General features: G+C 40.3%; 1 protein-coding gene across 4 annotated transcripts in view; it reads right to left on the bottom strand.

Moving 5' to 3' along the window:
* Positions 1-536: 536 nt before the first annotated feature.
* Positions 537-17,979, bottom strand: part of arhgap1 (Rho GTPase activating protein 1) — a 53,865-nt gene continuing 36,422 nt past the window's right edge. For all 4 annotated transcript variants that reach the window (XM_072591801.1, XM_072591804.1, XM_072591802.1 and 1 more), the window contains exons 10-14: positions 17,031-17,107; positions 15,639-15,716; positions 13,275-13,403; positions 8,668-8,771; positions 537-6,594 (exon numbers count right to left, since the gene is read on the bottom strand). In XM_072591801.1, coding sequence (XP_072447902.1) covers positions 6,421-6,594; positions 8,668-8,771; positions 13,275-13,403; positions 15,639-15,716; positions 17,031-17,107 — 562 coding nt within the window. In that variant the 3' untranslated portion in view covers positions 537-6,420. The remainder of the gene's footprint in view (positions 6,595-8,667; positions 8,772-13,274; positions 13,404-15,638; positions 15,717-17,030; positions 17,108-17,979) is intronic.

The following is a 17,979-nucleotide window of genomic DNA, read 5'->3' as shown; positions in this document are numbered from 1 at the left end:
GGAGACAGGTCCTTCGGCCCAACAAGTCCACACTGACCCTCCGAAGAGCAACCCACCTAGACCCATTTACCTCTGACTAATGGACCTAACACTACGGGCAATTTATTACAGCCAATTCACCTAACCTGCACATCTTTGGACTGTAGGAGGAAACGCATGCAGACACGGGGAGAATGTCCAAACTCCGCATGGACAGTCGCCCGAGGCTGGAATCGAACCTGGGACCCTGATGCTGTGAGGCAGCACTGTGAATGCTAACCACTGAGCCTGTACAGTATCTTTGTTCAAGATTCAGCTGTGAGAAAGGGAAAGGTCAGTTTATGTAAAGATTATTCACACTTCTATGTTTGGATAACACAATGAAACATTTTATTTAAACTCTCTTTATCCAGACCTGCATAGTTCTGAGCATGGTCCTAGTTCGTTAAACACATTGCCATAAATGGCTATTTTTAACAGATACAATATGGGTAAATGCACTTTAACTTTATTCTTTTTAAACTTAGAAACAAAGAAATGCTCAATTCAAGGTATGATACAGTCTATATGTATTTTATTTTAAAGTCACTTTGATCATCATTACATTATAAAACGAAGCAAATTACAACACATGTGACTGGTCTCCTGAAATTGAGATGGAGTGTCACCTCCCACTGACCAACGCACATATTAAAGCATTAGGTAACGAACAAGTGACTTGCAATAAATGTCAATAATATTAAGAAAACATACAGTCAACCCTTAATGTGGGTGAACAAAGTGAAGCACAACATAGTAAATTTAAAATAATAGGATGATTGTATTCTGTGGCATGTACAACTAAGTTTGTTTACTTTCTAAACCCCTGTCCAACACCCTCATTTTGAATTTGATTTTCCAGACAGGTATAAAAGCATGATTAAAGATTAAATGTACTCTGTCATGGGGCCTGTTTTGAATGTTAGGTAAAGGGTAGTTAAGCACTTTCCTCTTTTATATTTGCAGCCACTTGTATAATCAGCCATTTATTTGCTAACTCTGTAATGATCAAAAACAAAAATTAATCCACCCAGTTACGAATCTATAGGTCTGGTGACGAATATGTACTTTGAAAGCACTTTGAAAGTTTTCTCTATACTCTTTCCCTTCCAGCGCACTATTACTACAGGCCTTTATCAGAAAATTAAAACTGAACATAAAAAGACGCATTCTTAGAAATTCTCATTTTTATAAAAATACGTTGCCGCCATGTTCATCCCAATAAACGGGACAGTTGTAATAAAAAGACGAGAGATTAAAGTTGTTATAAAATCACAAAACTAGAATGAAAAATAGCCAGGTTTCTAAAAATATTCTAACACTGATTGTCTGGGGAAGCAGCATAGAGAAAACAGTGTTGATCAGCAACATTAGAAGGCAGTCATAGATTTCTTGACACATACATTTTAAAGACATCGTTTTAGAAACCAGCCAATTCTAGACATCCCAGCAGGGGTAAAGGAGAATGGTGAATGGATAAGCAACTCTTTGGGCTTTGGAACAAAGACTTTTTTCAGAGTGGACTAGATTTACCCAGAAAGAAAGAAGCCTCAAAGAATTTATAATCACCCTTTGTCCCAAAAAACTTTTGATACAGTCGAACATATTATGTATGTGATTCTTTGCATATCTCACACTTTGAAATTTTAAAATAGATGTTTCTATGAATGTGTCTACAATGACGAGGAATGTGTCTACAAATGCCTACGTGTTAAAATCTTAGGGCTCACAAGTGAAAAGATGAACCTAACAATGCGGTTACAGTCCTTGCATTTTCCAACTTTTATTCTTGGGTTTAGTTGGAAATGCTTGCACTTGTAGAACCCTACTGTAAAACAACTTTATCTCAACAAGAAAAACATTAGTCTTAGAGCAGAGAAAAAACAGCCCAATAAAAGATGAATAACAGTGAGGTAGAAAAAAACTCATTCGACAGTACAGAAAAATAGTATGGATGAATAGTTGGCACATTACTAGGATTTTATTATCTGAATATCTAATTTTTAGAGTGTCACAAGTTTTTTAAAAAACTTCAATTACTAAAATTTGTTTCCACACAACAGGAACAAAAATAAGGCAATCTCACCTTGTTGAAGGGAGAAGACAGCAGGATTTTATAAATAGCTAAAAGAACAAAGTTTGAGCAGGTGCTGTTTAAAGAAATCCTAAAATAGTTAAAAATCATTATGTATATTTAATGCTTGCTTGTTGCTCCTTGCTTCAAACATGGAATAGATTTTTAGACTCAAAAGATCAGAGAAGGAGCTGTACAGGATGTGCACAATTTGTTTAATCCTCATTTCACATAAATCTGAAAATGAGGCCAATAAATTGCAGCAAAGAAAAGCAAAATTCTAGAGAGACCCAGGGGTTCTGTTACATAATTCTTTGAAACTTGCGTCACAGACAGGGTAGTTAAGATGATGCTTAACATGATTGCCTTCATTGCTCAGACCATTTTGAGTAGAGGAGTTGAGGCTGTGTTGTATGGTGGTGAGGCCTCTTCTGGAGTACTGTGTGCAGTTCTGGCCTCCCTGTTATAGAGGAATATTAGATTGGAGAGGGGCAAAAAAGATTTGTCAGGGATGGAGCTGGAATGGAGGGTTTGAGTTATAAAAATAGGCTGGATAGAGATTAGGATTTTCTTTTTCCCTGGAGCGTAGGAGGTTGAGGGGTGACCTTGTGGATGTTTATAAAATCATAAGGTGAATAGCAAGGCTCTCTCTCCCTAGGCTGGGGAGTTCATAACTAACAGGTATATTTTTAAGGTGAAGAGGAGAAAGTTTTGAAAAGAGTTTGTGTACGTTTTCCACACAATAGTATGTGTGTGGATTGAACTGGCAGAGGAGGTGTTGGATGCAGGTACAGTTATAACATTTAAAAGACATTTGGATATAAGTACATGATTAGGAAAGGTTTGGAGGGACATGTGACTAGTTTAGTTGGTTGGTGTGGACTAAAGGGTCTGTTTCTGTGCAGTATGATTCTGACTATTAAGCAACAGACTTTTAAATAACTACACGCATAAAAGAAAGCATATAACTAATGTACAGACTTCATACAGCAACTGTTTACGAATTTTGATTGAGGGTTTTGTACATCACGTGAAATTTAGGTTACTGTTTCATAACTTGCTCCCTGCTAGTTAGATTATCCCATAGACCCACTCAGTTCTTCCTTTACTATTGTGGTGGATTTCATAACATCTGCAGCTAAACAAAGTCACAACAAGCAATCGTTTTGATATACAGATACTTATAAGTTTTGATTTGAAGGCTGGATTTCATAGGGGTGGAGCTCCATATGGTTTCAACAGGCATGAAACTTCTTCAACGCAGGAGGCCACTGATCATTCTACTCCCAGGATAGAGGGGAAAAGTTCATTAACCAAATGTAGTGAGCCACCTCCAAAATTGCTCCTGCTCTTTCAGATCCACTTCACATTTACAATGTGATTGTAAATATCTAGCCCCTTTTGCATTTGCTTGTTTGGAATTCTGCTTTGAAATACTAGGATAACACAATGAGACAAATCTGAGAGCCAAACCTGAGATATGTACACTAACAATCATCTTACTTTGCTACGGAATAGCAATCAACAGAATCAGTATATTTCCGTTAGATGAAAAACAGACTTCATTGACCCTGGAAAATCACATTTCTTGGAAAGATGCCAGCAATGTAAAAAGGAAGGCAAAATATTAAAAGCTCCTGTCAATTCTAAAGTGTTGAAAGATTAAAACTGGTTGGAGTTTAATCCAATAACATCACTACAGATGCTGCAATGATTTAAACTTGGAAGTTTTAAACCAGATATATCTCAATCTCATCTTTGCCTAATTCCTGCTGTCCATAGTTAACAATAAACTCTCTTGGAGTTTAGAGAAGTTTCTTTTTAACGAATGCTAACGTACCAGGGTCAGTCAGTGTTGCAGGGAAGATGTGATCATTACTGCCCAATGTGGAAATATCTACTCTCCAACACAACTGCAATTACAGTTAAAGGTAAAATGGACTAAACAACAAAAAAATCATCACTAGAGTGGTAGAAATATGGAATGTGCTGCCAGACACTCTGGTGGAGCTAATACTTGCAACATTTGAAACATTCCTCCAGCAGAGTCTCAAAAGGTCAGGCATAGCAGGCTGTGGATCATTGGGATTGGTTTCGGCGAAGGGACTGTTTCTATGTTGTATGACTCTAAGATTGGGATATAATATTTAGCTTCAGCACACTGAAGAGAAAGTGGTGAAGAGTAGATGGAAGAGAAAGGAAAAACAGGATTCTTACTTCTGATCACTATCCAACTTGACTGCTATTGGTGAGGATTGAGCAATCTCAACTGTGATGCCTAACATCATTCACTATCTAGGCTGAAATGTCCACTCAATTCAGAGATCCAGTACCTTGGCTAAGACCTCACACCTCCAGGACAGAAAACCAAATGAAGGGACATTAGTGGGTTCTTTGTTTATGGCACTTATTAATCAAAACACGCAAAACCAAATTTTAGCAACACCATCAAACTCTACCTCAGACTGAAGGATTGCATTCATAAAGCAACACAAACCTAACATTTTACATTAATCCATTGCAAACATCCCAGTGTAAATTCAGGTTTCCTTTTGTAACAAACAGGTAATAAAGTTATTCAAGGAAGTTTAAAACTTGCCTATTTCAATCTTTTCCTTATGCAACACCATTAAAATGCTTCTAAAATTTTGACTTCCGGTTGTAAGTTGTAATAAACAGTATGCCCCACTTCCCAAAAAACAGTCTTCATGGCTTCTGACAAAATAATTAAGATGCTGTATGGCAGATGGAAGATGCCAAATTCTGACCACATGCTTTTTTTTAATCAAGTTAATGCAGCCAAATCAGAATAGACTTAAGACTGGCTTTCTGGTCAAACGTTGGATTGCAGAATTTGAACTTGGAAAACAAACATTTATTTTAGTAAATCATACTTTTCATTTAGTGGATATTGAAGTGTATGTAAAGATGCAAGTTTACTGCCAATAACTTGTTCGCTTTTTTGGTTTTAAATATTGAATGCTGATGACATTATCATGAGAATCACAATGATTCTCTATGTTCTCAAGTTAAGAATCACACAACACCAGGTTATAATCCAACAGATTTAATTGGAAGCACTCGCTTTTAGAGCACTACTCCTCACCTGATGAAGGAGTGACACTCCAAAAGCTAGTGCTTCCAATTAAACCTGTTGGACTATAACCTGGTGTTGTGTGTGATTTTTAACTTTGTCCTCCCCAGTCCAACTCCTGCATCTCCAAATCATGACTCTATCAATGTGAAATTGCCAATCAATCACCAAATCCCCAGTTAAAAGCAGAACCCAATTTCATCCCTTTGAACAAGAGGAATTATGTAAGCCTCTATATTTGATTGTGGAATGTCAGTCAGGAGCAGCATCAACAATGGAATGGCAGTTGAGCACACTTTCCTGAGACGACTCTTACAGTACAGAATCCCCACAGGTCTGACAAAATATTTGCTTAGTTTGCAGAGAATGACAACCTGGAGCATCTCAAGATAATGACAGCATTGGTATTATCAGCTCATCTACTTCTAGCCTCAGGAACTATTTCTCTGATCAAGTTAGCTCCCATGATACTGTCACTGACACTCAACAGATAACTCTCTCTTCAAACAACTCTTATTAAAACATTAAAACAAAAATTGCAACATAATGTTCTTCAATATTAAAAATTTCAAAGCTGATTAAACAAATACCATTTTGACATGCTGTTTCGTCAGAATGAATTCCCAACTTGTTCTGACTAGTTAAACAAATGAAATATATACCCTGCTCTCCCACCTTCAGCTCTCTTAGACTGGCACAGGATCGATGAAAAAGGTACAGAAATTTTAATTTTGATAAAGTTGTACACAACACCATGAAACTGAACACCTTTGCAAAAAAAAATCCCTTGTTTAAAAATGGAATCAAAAACGTATTCATTCTATTCAGTTTCAGGTGTATCCAGCATAGAAATATCCCAGCAATAATTCTTTTTTGTAAATCTTGCATTTTTTTTTTCCAAAATTAGATGTTTAAATTGATTGAATGATTGATCTCAGCACACTAAAAGCACAAGGATAGAGCAGGAAATGTTCAGAATTTAAACCAAAGTAGTTCTCCAACATCCATTCCCATTACAATAATTATCAAAGAGTCACGGATTCCAGCCCCAGACTCAAACGATTAGAGCCACCAAATAGACCAAGCAGCATTATGAGGTGCTAATCATCCCCTCAACTAAAAGGGTACACACCCAGTAATTTGTTGGCTTTTCTTCTGTGTGCTGCCACAAACATTTAGAAAGTGAAGGGCAATCTGATTTGACTCCAGTGGTTTAAGATGGTAAAGCTTTATCTTATTTGGCTGGAAATATCTCAATATAATTTTCAAAGAGTAATTGAGTGAAGTTATTAATGGGGTTGATGGCATTGAGTGAAATTGCAGCATCCTTTGCCCATAAGAGAGCGGGTCCAAACACTAGAGCCAAGTTGGATGCAGTCATTTTATTCAGGTCACTGTTGTCAGCAATCTGAGGAACAGACAGGAAATACAACATAGTCAGGCTAAAGCAACAGGTTAAACATCATACATTAATTCTTCAGTCAGGATTTAATGAAACCCTTGCCTTTAGATTCTTTCCTGCTTTCACTACTGATCTAACAGGATAGAAAAGAACTTTACCGTTGCTGATGTTGGCTTGTAGTTGCTAAATATGAGACATTTCTTTATGTGGAAAATCATCTATTATCTTAACATTTCTACAGCTGACACACCTGGCAATGGATCACAGGTATAACAGTGTCTGCATCAAGTATTCATACTCTATTAGACTATGCTGTTCCATCAACTTAGATGTTTAGCTAAGGGAAACCTGTTCTCTGTTAAATCAAAACACTATATTTGATAGATGCAGTGTTGAGTGAAACTCTCACGTGTTGGCTACAGCACACTGACTTTCTGACTGATCATTCAGAGATATTATCACACAGAGTGCAACAATTTATAGAGAAGTGGGATCCTAGCTGTTCACCTGCCATCCAAAAAAGACAAACAGGGTCTCAGTTTACTGCCTCAGCCAAAATACGGCATTTCCGTCAGTGCAGCATTCCTTTCTAACTGCACTAAAGTGTCACCCTGCATATTTGTGCCTGTGGTTGATCTAGGCACTGATTGACACTCATTCTGCAGCTAACCTGCACCATACCCAATGAGAGAGCTTCATGCTCACATCTTCTATCAGAATTGGAGCACTTTCATATGGCAGGAGTAACCATTGCTCACGTAGCAGACCTAAACAAAATCACTAAAGACTTCAAAGAATGACAAGTATCACTACAATACCTGGGTACTTCAGTGACAGCACTCCACTGTGGTGATGCAGGAATCATAAGAGCAATACTCTAGGGATGCACAGCTACACTCAAAATCGGGGGTCAACTAGAATTTTGCAAGTGCTCCATTGCTCCTAATGTAATTCCTGACTGCTCAAAATCAAACCTTTGCTGACAGCCCTGCTGTGTTTGTCTCAGTTCTATGCCACATTTATCATACTAAAGAGTTGGAGTTCAAGAGTAATGGTAAGATGGAAGGGCGAATGTGTTAAAAGGATATCTGCTTTCTGTAAAAATTGCAAAGTACCTACAAACAAAGTAAAGCAACACAAATATTTGGTATATCTGACAGACTAAACATGCTCAAACAGGAAATGATGATGATTTGAAACACATAGGAACATCTAGAATACAATCTGCTAAAATGGATATAAATCTTCTGCATGGGCTCTATAAAGATTTGCACAACAGTGATCCCAAATTACAAATATCGTAATAATCAATTTTTTCAGACAATTATAAATCAATATGTTTTATAGTTGTTTCTAACTAATGGACAGGTGGGAAGTCAATATGGTTAATATTTGGGAGATGTTGGAGTGCAGAGGAAGTGAGGAGACTGATATGTCTAATAGAACTTATGAAAATGCTCTGTATCAGGTAACTGTTTTCAGTTACAACGCTGCCTAACAGCCAGCTATGCTGAGACCTCTTAACGCACCTATGCCTCACGATTTAGGTCCACGTAAAGAACTCTTTGCATGTCAGTGCCTTGTCAGGGAATCAGATCACATTTAGGTCTTTTGCAGAGGAAAGTTCTTTGCAGATCTTCATGAACAGTGTGGAGGAATTTAAATGCATAAAAACCCAGAAACTTTCATCCCTGGTTTTTGACTGAATGCAAATCCACTGCACTACCACAGAAAGATTATACCACAGAAGGAGGCCACTCAGTTCAACATGTGGGCACGTTTGCGAAAAAAAAACTAGTTGTCCATTTTAATCACACCTTCCAGTACTTGGTCTGTAGCCCTGCAGATTACAGCACTAAAGAGGGGAGGATTTCTGTCTCAATCACTAAACTGGGCAGCAAATTCCAGACACCACCCTCTTATGTGGAAAAACTTTTCCTCATCTCCCCTCACTTCCATCACTTTAAACCTACACCAGTCAATTAAAAATATGTCAATGAAAAACAATTTTTTTCTGGGCAGTTAGGCTACATGGGGCAAGTTATTTCAAAATTCAAAAACCAAAACAACCAAACTTACCTCTCCCAGGAACTCTACCAAGTAATGTAGCACAGTGTAGTTATCCTCCGGGAGAAACTGAATCATCTCAACAATCGCTTCTATCTGTTTATTTTGTGGTACTTCTATTCAGTGAGAGAAAATAGGTTAGACACAAAACCTGAACACTGTGCAACTACAGCACAAACGTGCAAGAGGAAAGATAAAACTGATTAAATAAGCATCATACAAAGTTGCAAAGGATGATGCCAATTCACCAAAGTGCTTGTATTAATCAAATCTGGAATGTGTTTACTGCTTTCTACTACAGTGTATGAATTTAGCAAAGACCTGAAATCAAAGCTTTTTTTTTCAGGTTTCTGTTCATTTTAGTAATAGTAGAGAACTTGGAAATCTGTCAGCTTCTGAGTGTACTCAGTGCTCTAGCAGCAGGGAAAATCATTCAGCAGCTCACAGAATTTACAGAGCTGTTTTCTGATGACAATTCCAAATTATAAAGGAAAACGGATTTTAAGACAATATGCATTTTGCAAATTTCTACCACCTTCGATCTCCACACAATGCATTTGAAGTTTCAATAATGCAGAAAATCAGCTTCCTTCCATCTGTAAACTTCACCCTCAAGACAATGTGCTTTCCAACCTCCACTCAATCAATGTCCCTTTCTTTCAACTGTGCTGAGATTGAGAGATTCATCAGGAAGAGATGAGCTATGTCCAATCACTCCACAATAAGGAAACATACACTTATACTTGTGCCAATATCTCATTCTGGACTTCCTCCTTCACATACTCAGCATGTTGAATTGTTCTCCTCCAATATAAGAGGCATGTAGCACACATTCCCTCTAACTAGTTCCACAACCACTGCAGTTTGAGGAGGTAAAGATTTTCTCTGTAACCAGCTCCGTAATATAAGCCATTTTTAATATATGGTTTAGGACAGTCGCAGCCTTGAAATAACTGTGAACATGCTGTAGCTTCCGCTCGAATGGAGAGGGAATGAAACATTTGAAACCTGTTGTAAATATTTTATAAAAATCAATACATTTTTGGTTAACATAGTGTTAATTAAAGATGAAACATTACCATTGGCAAACAGCATATCTCCCATTTCTGGTACTGTCAGCAACAAGCAGTCTCATACCAGGTATAGTACAGAAAGAAGTAAAGTTCCATCTCCACAGTGTCTTGGTTTCAATAAAACACAAGATTCCTGAATTGGTGCTCCTGCTCTTTTTATTCCTTGTGAGCTATTTTAACTGAGAATTCTGATTTAGTCTTTTGAATTAAGGCTGTTTCGGCCTCTACACCCATTAAAAATGAATCAAGACTGTGATCAAGCTCATTATTTTCTGAAAGATGTAAACAGAGGTTCGGTTCTGCCTGGTCAGCTTAACAGGTGAATGTGATTACAGAACAACCTCAATTATCCAAACGAGACAGATGGTGAGCACTTTGTTTGGATAACCGATAATGTTTTTACGGGACCTTGAGATCTTGTTTGGATAATTAATGTTCGGATGACTGAGGTTGTTCTGTTCAGATAAATATGATGAGGCACAAGCTGGCTATAATAAAACTGGGAAATGTTATTTGAAAGGATGATGGTGCATGGTCGATGGCAAACTATTTAGAGCACATGGAGAACTTTAATAATTGTTCTTTTCTGTCTTGCACAAAATAAAACAGGAAAATTAAGGACAATATTAGATCCAAGAATAGGGCACATAAATTGGCCAAAAAACACAGATGTGCAGTTTAGATTTCAGCAAGTAAGGACAAAGGGACTGATTGAAGGGTGAAAAATCAGAGTATGACAGTAAACATGTGGGAAATATAAAGGCTTTGATAGGCAACGTGAAGAGAAAAAGTTGAATGAAGGAAAATGTAGGCCCCCTTACAATCTCCAGAAGGGGAGGTTATAATGGGGAGCAAAGAGATGGCAGACTGATTTAATACATAAATTTGTTCTGCCTTCACAATGGAGGCCCAGAAAACGTTAGGGAATACAGGAAATCGTGGGGGGGGTGGGGGGGGGGGGGGGGGGGGAGGAAATGAAAGGAATCAGTATTAGTAGGGAAATTGGTAAGATTAAAGGTTGATATTCTACATCCCAGAATACTTAAGGAAGTGTCCCTGGAAACAGTGGATGCATTTGGTCGGCATCTTTTAAGAATCTACAGATTCTGGAAGAATTCCTAATGGACTGAAGGGTGGCTACAGTAACCACACACTCTGAAAAAAACAGGTAGAGGGAAAACAGGGAAGTATCGATTCAGTGCCTGTAGTAGGGAAAATGCTCAAGTTTGTTATGAAAGATGTAATATCGGAGCATTTGGAAAACATTGACTGGATCAGTCAGCATCAGCAGGGATTTATGAAAGGGAAATCATGCTTGACAAATGTACGGGAATATTTTGAGGATGTAAGTAATAAAGTTGATAAGGGGGATCCAATGGATGTGGTTTACCTGGACTTTCAAAAGGCTTTCAATGAGGTCCCACATAAGAGATTAATGCATAAACTTAAAGCGCGTTGGACTGAAATGGATTGAAAACTGGTTGGCAGACAGGAAACAAAATCGAAATAAACGGGTCATTTTCCAAGTGGCGGGGAGTGACTAGTCGAGTACTGCAAAGATCAGTGCTAGGACACCAGCTATTCACAATATAAATGATTTAGATGAAGGAACTAAATGTAATATCTCCAAATTTGAAGATAACACAAAACTGGGTGGGACGATGAACTATGACAAGGACGCAGAGATGCTTCAGTGTGATTTGGCCAAGTTGGGTTTGTGGCCAAATACATGACAGATGAAATGGAGATAAATATGAGGCTATCCACTGTGGTAGCAAAAAACAAAGGCAAATGGAACGGTGACCTACAACGCAGAAGATTTGAGCACAGGAGCAAGGACATCTAGGGCCTTGGTGAGACCACACTGGAGTGCCTTGAGCTGATTTAGTCTCCTTTTATGGCTGTTGAGGGCGTGTAACAAAGGTTTACCAGACTGATTCCTGAAACAGGAGAACTGACATATGGAGAGACTGGATTGGTCAGGACTCTTATTTATTGGAGTTTGGATGAAGGGGATTCTAAAAGAAATTTGTAAAATTCTAATAGGACGAAGACAGATTAAATGCAGCAAGGATGTTCCTGATGACCGGACAGCCCAGAACCAGGGGTCACAGTCTAAAGATATGGGGTAGGCCGTTTAGGACGGAGATGAGGAAATATTCCTTCACCCAGAGAGTGATGAGTCTGTGGAATTCGGAAAGCAGTTGAGGCCAAAGCACAGGCTTCAAAGGCTGAATCGCCTACCTCTTATGGTCTTAATACACTGAATGTTTTCAAGAAAGAGATATAGTTCTTAGAGCTAAAGGGATCAAAGGACAGGAGGAGAAAACAGGAACAAGGTACTATATTGAATGATTGGGCAGGCTTGAAGGGTCAAATGGCCTCCTGCTTCTATTTTCTATGTTTTACATTTATCCTTTAATCTTATCAGGAAGAATTGGTAAGATGAGGGCTTTCTCACTGAGAAAAGTGAAGGTTATACAGTAATCTGCACAAAGGCCTTGACAGGGTAGACATATAGAAGTGATTTCCATCTGTGGGGCTGTCCAAACTAGAATTGATAAATGTATCACTAATAACAGCAATCAGGAATTCAGGACGAGTGCTTTACCCAAACAGCTTAAGAATGTGGAAATCAGTACCGCAAGGAGTGGTTCAGGCAAATGAAGAAGAAAACAATAGGATATGACGATGGGGTTAAGCAGAGAGGTTTTGGAAGAAGATCCGTATGAATCATAATGCCAGCATTGATAAGCTGACTGGCTGCAGTCTTTATATCACAATGTAAGCAACACTCTGAAGCAGATTATCTAGTCACTATCACATCTGTGGAATCTTGCTTTGTGCAAACTGAGTACTGTGTTTTGCTCCAGCATCAAGGCTTTACAGTCAGTGAAGTATGCAAATGCAGCAGCCAAACAAAAGGTCATCTAGTTAGTACATTCAGGACAAAAATGATCCAACTATTTTGTAAGAAAAGAGAGTAATTTGATCAATGAATGGTTTGGAGATATGGTGTTAGACTGTGGTGTACAAAGATAAAAATCACACAGCACCAGGTTATAGTCCAACAGGCTTATTTAGAATCACCAGCTTTCAGAGAGCTGCTCCTTCATCAGATGGTTGTCTCCCAAAGCTAGTGCTTCCAAACAAACCTGTTGGAGTATAACCTGGTGTTGCGTGATTTTTAACTTTGATCTATGTACACTACATAAAATAGTGACGTTTGATTGTTTAATAATTCAGAATAAGATTATTGCTTCCTGGGAACACCGTGGTTAGTGCCACTCTGCTGCTCAGTAACATCTGCTCCTATTTATACAGTGCAATGCTTAATTAGTGAATGGAGTAAGTGTAGCTGCTTTAAGTGAGAAACAATTTCTGGAGTCAGTTTTTACTGAACATCAAATGGTATTCTTACTAAATGCCACTCTTTCAAAGGGAAACTTACTGGAGCAGGACAATACAATAAATATTCGGGAACATACAACATAGGAACAAGACAATAGCAACAATGCCAAACGTTGGATCAAGTGCAGAACTTACTTCCCAATGAGACCACTTTGTTATATAGATTGTAAGTCAGCAGAGGCTCAGGCAATTCTCGAAGAAAAGTCTTCAGCATAACTGCTGCCAGATGAACATCATTGTAGGTTTCAAAATCCACGACAACTCCTGCAGAGAAGTCACATCAGACAAGTATTTCAGATACTCATACCTCCGGTTAAATGCCAAGTGATAAATGCGCATGCATTTGATATTAATATGCACGATATGATGCCAATGCACAGAGCCCATGTGTGGACTGTGGTTCCAGCAGCTCACATTTCATGTATCCAAATTATATTTCATACTCTGCACTCCATTACAATATTATTATCAACAAGACCTGAGCCAGCACCAATCTGTATACACAGCATATTGATTCTAATAAAGTGATGTGAACTGGGAGATGTAAAATTTATTTGTAGCAGGAATACCACCTAACATGTTTTGATTATATCCAGCACATATGTGTGTCATCACTGTCCTTTGCAGGCTCACTTTACATTGCCACCCACGTGAAAAGTTAGAATAACTAAACCTGATGGCATTTTGGTCATCATTTTACTTAGTTCCTCCATTATAATGGGCTCCTGCAATGCAACCTGGCATTACAGATGTTTTAATGACAGCACACACAAAAGAGGTAACAAAACCTAAGTTCCTAATTAAGATCTTGCTTACGAATTAGTCCTGCAGCGAAAACTGACAAACTAGTCAGGAGGAGGCAGAAGCGAGTTTTGAGAAGATTTGAAAAGAAGAATTCCACCCCTATCTTGTACCATGGCCACAGCACAGCTCACTACATGAACAATACAACCTTACAGTCCCTATGGTCATCTCTGATCCATTTTGATTTGCTGTCCTGAGGTTTAATACCATTTCTTTTCTTACTCTTCAAAAGATACCAGTGGAGAATGCACAGGAACAACTGTGTTAACAGAATGAATGGTGGAGGACGGTTCCTATTTTTCATGTTCCCATTTTCCTCTACTCACTGACAAGACCATGTTTCTCTGGATCTTCCTTCCCCTGCACCTACCCAACAGGCTCTGATTCCTTGTGGTCAGGTTTTCCAGCAGTCTCACCACTGCCATTGTCACCACTCCTGCTGTGCACACCTCAGGGTTGGAGGAAGTTACTCATGTTGGTTGCAACTTGCTGCTCTTCAAATCAAAAGGTGTTTCTCTCCCGTACTGGCTCACTAATGAGTCAGGTGGGCAAAAGTGAGGATGACAGATGCTGGAAACCAGAGTCTAGATTAGAGTGGCGCTGGAAAAGCACAGCAGGTCAGGCAGCATCCGAGGAGCAGGAGAATCGACGTTTCATCAGGACTAAAGGCAGGGAGCCTACAGGGATAAATTAATGGGAGGGGGGTGAGGCTGGGGAGAAGGTAGCAAAGAATACAATAGGTGGATGAGGGGTGAGGATGAAGGTGATGGATCAGAGAGGAGAGTGGGCGAAGGTAGCTAAGAGTATAATAGGTGGATGGGGGTGGGGATGAAGGTGATGGATCAGAGAGGAGGGTGGGAAGGAAGATGGAAAGGTCATGAGGACAGTGCTGAGCTAGAAGGTTGGAACTGGGATAAGGTGGGGGGAGGGGAAATGAGGAAACTGTTGAAGTCCACATTGATGCCCTGGGGTTGAAGTGTTCCGAGGTGGAAGATGAGGCGTTCTTCCTCCAGGCGTCTGGTGGTGAGGGACCAGCGGTGGAGGAAGCCCAGGACCTCCATGTCCTCGGCAGAGTGGGAGGGGGAGTTGAAATGTTGGGCCACGGGGCAGTTTGGTTGATTGGTGCGGGTGTCTCGGAGATGTTCCCTAAAGCGCTCTGCTAGGAGGCGCCCAGTCTCCCCAATGTAGAGGAGACCGCATTGGGAGCAACGGATACAATAAATGATATTAGTGGATGTGCAGGTGGAACTTTGATGGATGTGGAAGGCTCCTTTGGGGCCTTGGATGGAGGTGAGGGAGGAGGTGTGGGCACAGGTTTTACAGTTCCTGTGGTGGCAGGGGAAGGTACCAGGAGGGGAGGGTGGGTTGTAGGGGGGGGCGTGGACCTGACTAATCACTAATGAGTCAGTCAATCAGCAGCTAAAGTGGGAGAGAGGTGACCTCTGAGTGGAGGAGCATTTCCTGTATCTGGAACCCCAATGGCAGGTTGGATCTAACCCCTTGGGGCTCCTGGACAGGCATGGTTTAGAAGCTGATTACTCCATCTCTGCTGAGGTGAGAGTCTGATAAATTGCAAAGTCAATGTCAGTTTTCCCTCGCTGCTTGTCATCAGTAGGCTATAAGGCAATGATCTAAAAGGCACACCTTAAAATATGCCGAAAGCATGCAGTGTGACTTGTCCAGCAGCCCACTCACCATTATTGTACTTTTCCAGTACTTCCTTTACCAGGTACATGTTAGCCGACCTCCGGAATATCCCTTCCTTGTTCAAACCTGATGATAGAAAGCAGCACATCATCGAACTGAACTGACATAACAAACATTTTAACCCATTAATAAAAACCGAAACAACCACGGATTCTGTAAATCAGAAACAAAGACAGAAGTTGACCAGAAAAGCTCCGCAGTGACCTTCTCTACTTACCCTTGAGAACGGTAACTCTGATTTCTCTCCACAGATGCTGCCAGACCTGCTGAGCTTTTCGACAAGTTTTTGTTTCTGACTTTAACCCCTTTGCTCACGGACTAGGTTTATTGTTTTTAAAAAAGCTTATTATTCGTGGAAAAGCACGAAGAGCAAGGAATGCTGACTTAGAGAAGCAAAAACAGAAATTACTGGAAAAGCTCAGCAGGTCTGGCAGCATCTGTGGAGAGAAATCAGAGTTACCGTTCTCAAGGCTTTTCCGTTCTCAAGGCTTTTCCAGTAATTTCTGTTTTTGCTTCTCTAAGTCAGCATTCCTTGCTCTTCGTGCTTTTCCACGAATAATAAGCTTTTTTAAAAACAATAAACCTAGTCCGTGAGCAAAGGGGTTAAAGTCAGAAACAAAAACTTAAGTTGTCGAAAAGCTCAGCAGGTCTGGCAGCTTCTGTGAAGAGAAATCAGAGTTAACGTTTCAGGTCCAGTGACTCTTTCAGAACTGACGATAGCCAGGAAATAGTTGGTTTATGTGCAGAAGATGGGGAGAGAGTAAGGAGTAAACTTTTAAGGAGGGATAGAGCCCAAAGAGACAGAAGAACAGTTGGACAGTCAAAGGAGAGGCTAGGAAGGTGAACAGCGTTAATGGAAATGGTTAGCGACTAACGATGTGTAATAGTGGACCATGTGATAACAAAATCTGTTGTTTGGGGGTTGAGGTAAGGGCGTGGGAGACCTCAAGCCTGAAAACTGTTGAACTCAATATTGAGTCCAGAAGGCTGTAGAGTTCCAAGCGGACAACGAGGTGCTGTTGTTTCAGCTTGTGCTGAGCTTTGCTGGAACACCGCAGCAAGCCTGAGACAGAGATGTTGGCCGGGGAGCAGGATGGGGTGTTGGAATAGCAGCAACAAGGAGCTCAGGGTTTCTTTCTGCACCCAGACTGTGCTTTGTTTCCTTAAGTAGAGAAAACCACATTGTGAGCAGCAACTGCAGCAGATTTACTGTCTAAAAGACATTTAGACAGGTACATCAATAGGAAAGGTTTAGAGGAGTGTGGGCCAAATACAGGCAAGTGGGGCCAGTTTGGGATACTTGGTTGGCATGAAGGATCTGTTTCTGTGCTGAATGGCTGCATGAAAACAATGGTCATGCTTTAAATACACATTACCAACCATGCTTTCTGATGTAAGTGGAAGTCTGTTCCATTACTAGCGGGATGGCTTTGTGTTCAGGGTCCTTTTCTCTGAGCCTACAGCAAACGTAACAAAATATAACATTAAATATACAATCAGAACCCCTACATAATGGAGGTGTATATCCCACTGTTTCTCTACTATCACACACAGCTACAAGGAGTGACTATGGTGTTCGCGAAGGTGCAGGCTGAAATACACTTCTGCAGCCAAACAGAAACTCAAATGTTTCCTTTAAGTACATATGGCACAGACACACAGCTCTGTTTTACCGTTTCTCCAAACTGTGGTCAACAACTCCTGGTTCTGAATGCATATATGTACGTTGAGAAACTGTAGGGAGGGTAAGGGGATGCTCAGAAGGTATCAATCTGGCTTAATACTTCACACAGCAATGCTGCCAGGAATATGGGGCAGGTTTGTGGGACACTGAGGAGAACGGAATCTGCTGCCCCACAGCCAATCGAAACTGACCGCACTCATGCAGAATGGGGGAGGTACCAGGGCCTACTGCTGCCTACAAAATATCAACTTCAGAAGGAATCATTGCCACCAGAAGAGGTGAGGAAAACCAGCCAAGCACAGCCCGTCAAGCAGCATCTGAGGAGCAGGAGAGTGGTGGACGTTTCAGGGATAAGTTCTTCATCGGAAATGGGGAGAGGGAATGCTGAGAGATAAATAGGAGGATAGAGGTGGAAGATAGCTGGGAAAGTGATAGGTAGATGTAGGTGGGGGTGATGGTGATAAGTGGGAAGGAGGATTGACAGGTAGGACAGGTCAAAAGGGCGGTGCCAAGTTGGAGAGTTGGATCTGGGATGAGGTGAGGAGAGGAGTCCCTTCAACTTGGCGCCACCCTCTTGAGCTGTCCCACTTGTCCATCCTCCTTCCCACCTACCCGCTCCACCTTCCCCACTAACCTATCATCACC

The sequence above is a fragment of the Chiloscyllium punctatum genome, chromosome 22 (genome assembly GCF_047496795.1).
Source record: "Chiloscyllium punctatum isolate Juve2018m chromosome 22, sChiPun1.3, whole genome shotgun sequence".
NCBI lineage: Eukaryota > Metazoa > Chordata > Chondrichthyes > Orectolobiformes > Hemiscylliidae > Chiloscyllium > Chiloscyllium punctatum.
The sequence above is the reverse complement of the archived record's forward strand: the minus strand, read 5'-3'. Positions and strand labels throughout refer to the sequence as shown.